Source organism: Thamnophis sirtalis, unplaced genomic scaffold (assembly GCF_051295495.1).
Source record: "Thamnophis sirtalis isolate CommonGarterSnake01/CBP01778 unplaced genomic scaffold, rThaSir2_p1.2 scaffold_2, whole genome shotgun sequence".
NCBI classification, from domain to species: Eukaryota; Metazoa; Chordata; class Lepidosauria; order Squamata; family Natricidae; genus Thamnophis; species Thamnophis sirtalis.
This window is the reverse complement of record NW_028261382.1, coordinates 39028329-39037863: the sequence shown is the minus strand read 5'-3', so window position 1 is coordinate 39037863 and position 9535 is coordinate 39028329. Positions and strand designations below refer to the sequence as shown.

The following is a 9535-nucleotide window of genomic DNA, read 5'->3' as shown; positions in this document are numbered from 1 at the left end:
TCTCTCCCGGGCTGGGGAAGGGCTTCGGACCCAGAGGCCTGTGGGAGAGCTGGAAGCAGGAGAGAATTGGGCCATTTATGGGCTTAAAGCCCTGTTTTCTCCACAAGTGGTCCTCCGGCCCGGCAGGATGAGACCTGTCCCCCCCCCAAGAGCAAGAGTCCTGGGGGGCACATGCAGCCCACAGAGGGGGGAGGCAGGGAGGAGCCCCCAATGGGTAGCTGGAGCCAAAGAGGCCTGTCCTTTCCCTTAGCCCCCTGGCTGGCCTACTGGGGAGGGGGCGAACACAAGAGCCACCCTCCCCACAACAGAACAGCCTCCCCCCTTTCTCAGAAAGTGTCCTTGGACTGCACCCCTCCCTCCCCCTCTCTTGCCACCTCAGCCTCCGTGGCCCCATTCTTAATTTAATTTTTATTCCCCTGCAACCTCCCCTCCCTGGCAAATTCAAAACGTGGAGGGAAAAACAAATCAATTTACTGAATGAGTTTTATTTTCAAATATTCAAAATAGGGACAGGGAGCTTTCCTAAGTACTAAAGTCTCCAGGGAAATAAACCAATATCTTCTTTTTTAGAAAAAAAAACCCTAAATACAGATATTCTGCAGCGAAAAAAAAGGACGTCCGTCTGCTGGACTGGAAATTGGCTACAATCTGAACAGGGAGTGGACAAAGAGAGACCACCAAAAGCAGAAGGGGGTGGAGGGGGGGCGTTAATAGAGTTGGCTTGGGGGTGCCCAGGCTCACTGAGAGGGCGGGGGAGGGGGGGAGTGGCACAGGAGACACCATCGTCCTGCCCCCCACCCCCACCCCTCCGGTTGACTCTGGGCATTTGATGAGTTCAGTGGGAAGCTGCTCCCCTTTCAAGGGCTGCCTAAGGAAAGCAAACTAGGGATGGAAAAATATCCGGAAGAGGTGGGTGGGTGGGGGTCTTCTGAACAGCCACAGACTGGTCAAGAGGGCACACGGGGGGGGGGGGGGGTTGAGGAAAGGGAGAGACAGAAACCTCCGATCTCTGAAATTGGAGCAATGGGCCTCTGAGGACAAACTGAAACCAGGAAAAGGGGGTGGGTGGGTGGCCGAGTGTTTGCCAATTCATCAAAACGAGACCCAGGCAGGCTCAGGAACACCCAGGATATGCTAAGGGGAGGGGGTGACACACAGTCCAGCCCCCTGCCCTCCAGCCAGTCTCAGGGGTGGGGGTGGGCAGCCCTCCCCAGTCCAGATAGGGCTCCCTCCTCCTGCCTTGGCGGTGACTTTGAAGAAAAACTGCTGGAGGGAAATCCAGGGGCCGAGAGCCCCCCCCCCCAAACTCAAGCAGACGCAGACCCTTGCTCTTTTGGGTGGGTGGGGGGGCTTGTGGCACGGCGCCTGGCTGCACGGCCTCCTGTGGCGGCTTCCTTGGCAGGCCAGCGGGCCTTGCTGCCTGGCGGAACAGGATCCCGCGTCGGCCGGACGCTGCGTGTCCGAGGGGCCGGGAAGGGGCTAAAACCCATACTTGGCCTGGGTCTGACGCCTGCTGAGCTTGTTCTCTGCCCAGCTGTTCTTCAGCTCCAGCTCACGCTCTTTCGCCTGCGGGGAGAGATTGAGGGGGGAGGGTGTTTCAGCAAACCCCCCAGCCAGACACAGGGGAAGGGGGTGCGGCTGAACCCCCCCCCAAACAAAGGCCTCACCTGGTGGATCAGGTAGGTGATCTGGTGCTTCCTTCGCTGCTGCCCCGTGGGCTGCTCCCCCTTTTTCTGGAGGGAAACGAAGGGAAAGTCAGGGGCCCAAGGAGACCCCTCCCCACCCCTGCTTCTCAGGGCCCCCCACCCACCCGACGGACCTTGCTGAAGGACTTCATGCCCTGCTCCTCCGTCAGGGACTTGGTGAGCCACTGCTGGACTCCGCTCAGCTGGTCGTCGCCTCGGATCTCCACGAAGCTGATCTCTTCTCTGCCGCGGTTGCGCTTCCCTTGCAGGCGCTTGAACTGAGCGGGGCGGGAAAGGGACACGGGGGTCGGGGAAGGGTCTCTGCCGCCACCGGGCGCCCAAGGCAGCCCGGCCCCCTCCCCCAGCCAGGCTCCGGGCGTCCGGGGCGGGGAAGCGGACCCTCGGGGCGGGAGAGGCGAGGCTCACCGCTTCGTCGTCCATGAAGGAGGCGGGGGCGGCGTCCGCGCTGCCCTCGGGGGGCGGCCCCAATCCCGGCTCGTTCTCCGGGTAGTAGCCCCCGCCGTAGTAGCCCTGCGGGGAGAGAGCGCTCAGATCGGTGCCAGGGACCTTCCCGCCAGAGCCCCCCACCCCCCGACCCGAAAAACCCCGCGGGACCCTCACCGCGTAGGGGGCTCCGTATTCCGGGGCGGGCGCGGGGGGCCAGCCGGGCGGGGCGGGCCGGGCGCCGGGGGGCGTCTTGAACTCCAGCGGGGCGTCAGCGCCGTCCTGGCCGTCGGGCTCGGTGCCGGGCGGGAGGTCGTCGGGGAAGGCGACTGGCGGCGCGGGGGCGGCGGGCGGGCCGGGGGCCGCCGGGGGCCTGGGGAAGAAGGGCTGCGGGGGCTCCGCCTCGCCCTCCTGGGCCACCTGACGGGCCACCTGCCGGGCCGCGCTCTTGGCCGCCGCCTTGATGGCCGACGGGGAGGGCGGCGCGGCGGAATCGGGTCGCCGGGGCTGCGGGGCGCCGCGGCGGGGCTGCGGGAGAAGCGCCGAGAGACCCCCGAGCCGCGAGGGCTTCTTGGGCGCCGGTTCCTCCTCCTCCTCCTCCGAGTCGGACTGCGGGAGAGACAGAGAGGCGGTCAGGCGGGCGGCGGGGCGGGCGGAGCGCTCGGGCCCCGGACCCCGCTCACCTTCTCCGGCAGCCGCGGCGCCGGGATCCGAACCGGCTGCCGCTTGGGGGCCGGGCCTGGGCGCGCCGGCGGCAGGACGGAGAGGAGCCCCCGCGGGCCCCCGGGCGCCTTTTCGCCCTCCTCCTCCTCTTCTTCCTCCTCTTCCTCCTCCTCCTCCTCCCGCTCCTCTTCGCTGCTGGCGTAGGCCACTAAGGACATGGCGGCGGCGGCGGCGTCTACGCGAGTCCCAGGCTTCGTCGGGCGCTAGGCCGCGGCTCCCCTCATGGCAACGGTCCCCGCCGGAAGACGACCGAGCGCCCTGCCGCCTCCCCGCGCTCGGCCCCGGGCGGCGGAGAAGCCCTGGAAGCAGCAAAGGGCCCCGCACCCGCCGGTCGCCTTCCTCCGCGCTCCAGCCAAGGGGGGGAAGTGGACTACCGCTCCCATAAGGCCCCGCGCGGGAAGCCGCGATTGGCTCGTCCGCGCGGGGGCCGCTGGGAAGCCGAGGACGGGCGGGAGGTTCCCGCGAGCGCCTCTCCTCCCGTCGGCCCTTGCGCGGCTGGGGGGGGGCGCCCGCCGAGTGGGGGGGTGTCTCCCTCCAGGGCGCCCCAGCGAGGGGTCGTTTCCTGCCCCCCCCCGGCCTGTTGCAATTCCCCCCCCCCAAAGTCCCCTCCGGCCAGAGCATGTCAGTCGCCCCCAAGAGACCCCCGCTCGACCCCCCAAGAGACCCCCGCCCCTCTCTGCCCGGTGGGGGGGGGGTCCGGCGGGGGGCGGCCACAGTAGCCAAGCAGACCCCGCCCCGCCCATGGGGGTCTCAGCTGCCCTCCCCGGAGCAGCCCCCCCGGGACCCCCGCAGGAGGACTGCCCGCTCTCCCCGGGGGGGCTGGGCGGAGGGAGGGAGGGAGGGGCTGGGCGGGGGTCCCTGCTTGGACCCTCCCACCGCCCCAGCGCCGCCCCTCCTCCTCCTCCGCTCGCCGCCGCCCCCGCCTCGCCTCTCGCGCTGCTCCTCCGGCCTCGCCAGGCGCCTCCGCCCGCTGCAGCCAGGCCGGCAGGGAGGGAAGCAGGCAGGGTGGGCGGCGAGAGCGGCGAGAGCAGCGGCGGCGGCTCCTTCCCAGCGCAGCGCCCGCAGGAGGAGGAGGCGGCGAGGGAGGCGGAGGAGGCGAGGCGGGCCGGCGGCGCCTGTTGCAGGAGAGCCGCGGCGATCGCTCGGCCAGGGCGGCCTCGGCGGGGGCGCCGCTCCGGCCTCTCCGCCTGCGCCATGTCCCGCTCCGGCCGGCCGCGCGACTACAAGAGCGGCGACCTGGTCTTCGCCAAGATGAAAGGCTACCCGCACTGGCCCGCCCGGGTAAGCGCCGCCCGACGCCACCCAGGCCGCAGGGCCGCCCGCCATGGCTCCGCTCCTTGCCCCGCAGCCTCGGACTCCGCGGCCGGCGGGCGGGCGGGCGGGCCGATCGGCCAAGGGAGCGGGCAGGTGGCCGGGTGGGAAGCCCCCCGCGGAGCCGGCCCCGGTGGCAGGCGGGCCCCGGGAGGGCGGGGGCGACGTCGGCCTTTTGTGCAGCTGCAGCCCCCTCCCCTCCCCGGATGGCCCTGGGGGGGGGGAGGCTCTGCCTTTGCAGAAACGGGGCGGGGGGCTCGTGTGGCGGGAAGGAGAGCGGGCCGAGGGAAGCTCCGGGGCGGCCAAGGAGGCGCGTGGCGGAGGGAGAAGGGGAGGGAAAGGCCGCCTCCGGGCCCTTCCCTCGGCTTCCCTCGCCGCCTTCATCCCTCCTTCCCTCCGCGGGAGCTGCGTCGCTGCCCTTCGCCGCCCAAAGTGGCGGTTCCTGGTGAGACCGCGCTGCCTCTGCGGCTTTTGCTTCGGACCCGCAGCCTGTTTTGTAACCCTGAGGACTAGAAACGTGGCTCTTTCCCAATCCTTTTTTCCATCAACGGTGCGGTTGATGAAGCCGCCGAGCAAATATAACAAAGTCGCTTGGATACAAAGTCGCCCTCGGTCCAGTTATCCAAGGACGCCCAGGCGGTGGCCCCCCCGGGGTGCCAAGACAGGCAGGCGGCCTTTCCTGCAAGGGAGGGGGGGGCTAAGGGGGGGGAGGGGGCGCCCTGGGATCCCACCTAACAAAGGTGAATGCCTGGTGGTGGTGGGGGGAGCCTTCCCTGGCGGGCCTTTGCCCTGGAAGAGCTGCAGGGGGGAATTCTGGGAGTTGAAGTCCCGGCTGCCAGGGGAGGTTGAGAAATCCTGGCTCAACCGTCCTGGCAACCACAGGGGTGAATCACCGGCAGCTTTTCCTGAGTGGGCCCAGCTGTGTCCACTGGCACCTGGAGGGCTCCCCCCACCCACCAGCCAAGGGGAGGGAGGGGGCACTGTGGCTTTTTTTAGGGGTCCAATTCTCTCCCTGGGGGGGGCATCCCTGGAGCCCTCCGCCTGCTGGGAGGGAAGGGGAGGGGTCTCCCTGGGGAAAGAGCCTGAAGTCCAGCTGGGCTTCCTTTGGGGGAGGGGGCAGGGCAGGGGGAGAGCCCAGAGAGAGGATCCAGTGGCTGGCTGCGCCTGGCCCTTCCCCAGAGCACAAAGGAGCACCAGGGAGGGAGGGAGGGAGGGGGGAATTCTCCCAGGGGGGCCCTGCTGGCCACCTGCCCTGCAGCTCCCGTGGGGCTTAGATGGGCCCTTCCTCCCAGCCGCCTGGGGGGCTTGGGCAAGGTTTCTCTGCCCTCCCCAGAGCTTTCCCATCCCTGCAACCTGCTGGGCCTTTTAATTCCCAAAATGCTTAATCCTGGTGAGGGGGGGGGCATCGGTTTCACCCCTCCCCTAATTGGTAGCTTGTTTTCAACCCCGAAAAGCCAAGACCTGGGAAGTTTGGGGGGGTTTCCATCTCCCAAAGCCAGGGGGGGGGTCTTTGGCCTTCTCTGCATCCAGCAGTTGCACCCCTGGGTGGGGCCCTCAGAAAGAGCGGGAGGGGGGCTGGGGCTGCTTGTGCAAACGCAGGAGGGGGGGGTCCGGGTGCCTGTTGCTCCATTCTGTTCCCCCTGGCATTGGGCACATGGGGATCTCGCCCTCCTTCCCTGCTTGGCATGTCCTTTTCTTGAGGGTGGGGGGGGGGCTGTTCAAAGTCTGCTGGTGTGCCTGGAGAATTGTGAGCCGAGGGCTGGGGGTGGGGGGGGGCATGCCCCTTCTCCTGAGGCCATAATGGGGGCCTTTGTTCCCACTGTGCATCAGCCACCAGAGCTGCAGAAGCATGTGGGCAAAAGGAGGAACCCACAGAGGTTGGCGGGGGGGGGGGGCACAGAGTGGAGGTGTTGCCCTCAAGGCGGCCTTTTGAGCAGGAAGAGCCCGGAATCTCCCCCGCCCTGAGCTGGGAGGGGCCCCTGCCAGCCGCAAAGAGACCTTATCTTGGGTAACCATGAATAAAAGTTATACAACTTTCAGAGAGGGGGGGGGGGAATAGGCTGGAGGTGATCACGATTCTCCAGAAACTCTGGAGTTTCCTCAGGGGAGGGGGAGATGCCCAAATGCTTTTGGCAGGCAGTGTCCCTCCCCTCGAAAGGGTTGCCCCCCCCCTCCTTTGAAGCGGGGCAGCCCCCTCCCTGGCCCAGCCCGGGTTTTTTTGCTGCTGGAGGGGGCCTGGCCTGACTGGCTGGGCAAGGAAACCCGAGTCCCGGAGGGGGTGGGGTGGGCAGGGGGGGCCTCCTTGCAGGAAGAGGGGGGGGGTCACCTGATCCGTTTTGCATATTTACAGTGCTGGGCCAGGTGGCTGCTTGGCCAAAGTCTGCGGCTGGCTTTGCTTTGGGGGGGGGGGAGCCTGCTTGGGTTGGGCACGTGCTGGAGCTGGCGGGCATCCAGCGTGCAAAGGTAGACTGCCTTCGTCCCTGGGAGCTCTGCCTTGCTCTCCGACTGGATTGAGGCTTCAAGGACCGGGCAGGAAATGAAACGCCAGGGCTGCCAAACACAAGCCCCCCCCCCCCTTTGGGGGGTAGAGCCTCATGTGTGTGTGTGTGTGTTGTCATTCCCCCCCCCCCCGTGGCATCTCCTGACCTGTGTGTGTGTGTGTGTGTGTGAGAGAGAGAGAGAAGAGTTTGGCTCCCTGAGGTCTTGGGGGGGGTGTCCATATTTCCCTGATAGGCACCTTCTGAGTGTGGGAAGCCAGAAGTTGGGAATTAATTCACTGGGTTGTGCTTGGTGGAGCAATTTGGGGGGGTGGAAGGGGGGTGTTTCTTTACCCAATGGCCAGTGCTGCAACTCTGCCTTCCGCATTTCTGGTTGCTCTGGAGGAATCTCCCCCCCCCTCCAAGCCCCCTCCCCCCAAGGGCCTTTCAGACAGGGAGGGGCCCTTTCACCCCCCCCCCCACTCCTCCGGCCTCTCTTCTGCTGCTGCTGCTCCTTGAGCAGACTGGCCAGGAGGGCCTTGTGGAGGGGGGGCTCCGGCCCCCTCCGTCCCCCCTGGCTGCTCCTCCCCATTCCTTCCGGTGGCGGCTGCTGTGAAACCAGCTGAGTTTGCTCTGCCCGGGGCGTCTAGACAGAGGCTTAGGGAGGGCTGGGGAGGTGCCAGGCCGTGCCCCGGTGCTGGTCCAGGGCCCCCAGCCAAGAGGACACTCAACAACCCCCCTTTCTCCCCCCCTCCCCCCAACAGATTGATGAGATGCCGGAATCAGCTGTGAAATCCACTTCCAACAAATACCAAGTTTTTTTCTTTGGGACTCATGAAACGTGAGTAACGCCTGGAGCCCAGCCGGGTCAGGTCTCGCTGCACCCCAGGAAGGTCCCACAGGAAACCCTCCCCCCCCACTCCCCCACTGATGGGGGGGCACCCTCCCTTCCTCAGCTTTGCAAGGCAGACTCCCTGGAGGGGCACCTCCGTCTCCCAACCTCCAGGAAATGGGCCCTCCCCGCTTTTCAGATGCCCCTTTGATGCCAGCCGTCTGACAACCCCCCCTCCCTTCCCAACACCCCCCCCCCCCCGGCAGGGCCTTCCTGGGTGCCAAGGACCTCTTTCCCTACGAGGAGTGCAAGGTGAAGTTTGGCAAGGCCAGCAAGCGGAAAGGATTCAGCGAAGGCCTCTGGGAGATTGAGAACAACCCCACCATCAAGGCCTCGGGGTACCAGGTGGGTGCAGCTCCTGCTCTGCTTGGGCCCTGGGCTGACTCAGCCATCGGCCCCCCTTTTGTAATATAATTCCTTGGGTAGGCGTAGCGGTCACCCATGGCCCAGTTCATAACGGGGCATGCAGAGCCACGCTGAACCACACAGGAGAAAACAAACTCCTAAAACTCCATAACATCCTGATAGTTCATAACATAACATCCTGAGATGTGCCCCCCCCATGGCTCTGTGCAGCCCAGAAGCAGCCCCTGGACGGGGGGGGGGAAGCAAGGACCCTTCAGCACCAACGAGGCTGATTAAGAAGGGAGTCCCCACGTCCCCTGGGGAAACTGAGGCCCCCTGCAGCCCGCTGGCCCTTCTCCGGGCAGCTTCCCCTGACAGCAGCTTCCTTTGGCAGCCGGCGCAGAAGAAGCGCCCCCTGGAGGCAGGGAAGGCCAAGGGGAAACTGGAGGCTGGCCGGAAGGGCAGCCCGGAAGGCAGCAGCCCCGAAGAGGAGGAGGAGGAGGAGGAGGAAGAAGAAGAGGAGGGGGACCTGGTGATTGACGAGCAGGTCAGGGAGAAGAACCAGAAGGCGGCCCACAAGAGGAGGCCCCCGGAGGCCCCGCAGGTAAGGCAGCTGCCGGCCTGGGTGGGAGGGTCGCCCGGAGACTCCCTCCGGGGTCCCCGCTGAGAGTGGCCTGCCCCCCCTTGCAGGAGCCCTCCGCCAAGCGCGTGAAAGACGGGGAGGACCAGGCGGAGGCGGCTGGGGAGAAGCAGGGCCGGGAGGACGTGGCCCAGGAAGGCCGGGGTCAGAAGCCGGCTCTGCTAAAGCCGGGGGCCGAGGGGAAGAACGGCGGAGGTGGCAGCCCCCCCATCGACGTGCTCGGAGGAGAGGAGAAAAAGGAGAAGGCTGCCCAAGGGGGGGAAGAGGAGGAGGAGGAGGAGGAGGAAGAGGAGGAGGAGGAGGAGGAGGAAAGCAGAGATCACGAGAAGAGGTAGGCAGGCACGGTGGAAATAGGGGAGCCGGGTGGAGCCTCCATGGCTCAGCAGAGTGTATCTGGGAGATCACCTGCTGGGGGAGGTGGCGGAATCGCTGGTCGGTTTCCATCCTGTCCTTCTTCTCCTCCTGCTGCAGCCCGTAGGCGGCCCTCTGCTCTCCGGCCCCGTCCGGCCTCTGGGTTTCCCTGGTGCTACCAACCAGATTGCATCGCCCTCCCCTCCCCACGCCCGGCGCAGGCGGGAAGGGAGCGGATCCGGCATTTCCACCCCAGGAACAGGATACGGTCTCTGCCCATCCCGCTTGCCTTCCTCCCGGCCGGCCCTTTCGCCGACTCTACGCTTTGAGCTAATTTCTAGAGGGAATAATATACCGATTGGTCACTTTGGAATAAACGCAGCTGGATGCCTTTTTAAAAAAAACACACACCACGCCGTGCCTTGTCGTTTCCTTTTTGGGGCCCCCACAGCCGCCCCCACCGCCAAAAGGGGGGGGTCAGGGGCTCCTGTGAAGGAGGAGGGGGTGCAAGGCCTTTTTCCCACCGGTTTGAGTCTCTTCAGGGTCCCTTGGGCCATTGCAACTGGTTGATGGGGGAAGAGGACCCCCAAAAGAGAGGGAGTAAAAGCTTTACCTGTGGGGTGGGGGCTTCCTTGGAGGAAAAGGCAGCCTGCCCCCCTCCCCCCGG

The 9535-nt window shown here is 66.3% G+C and overlaps 2 protein-coding genes across 2 annotated transcripts; one reads left to right on the top strand and one right to left on the bottom strand.

Annotated features, from left to right (window-relative positions):
• Nucleotides 1-465: 465 nt before the first annotated feature.
• PRCC (proline rich mitotic checkpoint control factor) lies at nt 466-3274 on the bottom strand. Its single transcript, XM_087704992.1, has 6 exons — nt 2813-3274; nt 2307-2738; nt 2112-2216; nt 1820-1963; nt 1668-1733; nt 466-1566 (listed from the first exon to the last, which is right to left on the bottom strand). Exons 1-6 carry the CDS (start codon nt 3008-3010, stop codon nt 1480-1482), a joined length of 1032 nt encoding a protein of 343 aa, XP_087561118.1. The 5' UTR covers nt 3011-3274; the 3' UTR covers nt 466-1479.
• Nucleotides 3275-3753: 479 nt separating this feature from the next.
• On the top strand, nt 3754-9272 carry HDGF (heparin binding growth factor). The gene is made up of 6 exons (XM_087704994.1): nt 3754-4133; nt 7405-7481; nt 7739-7877; nt 8272-8481; nt 8568-8848; nt 8989-9272. Exons 1-6 carry the CDS (start codon nt 4047-4049, stop codon nt 8993-8995), a joined length of 801 nt encoding a protein of 266 aa, XP_087561120.1. The 5' UTR covers nt 3754-4046; the 3' UTR covers nt 8996-9272.
• Nucleotides 9273-9535: the final 263 nt, after the last annotated feature.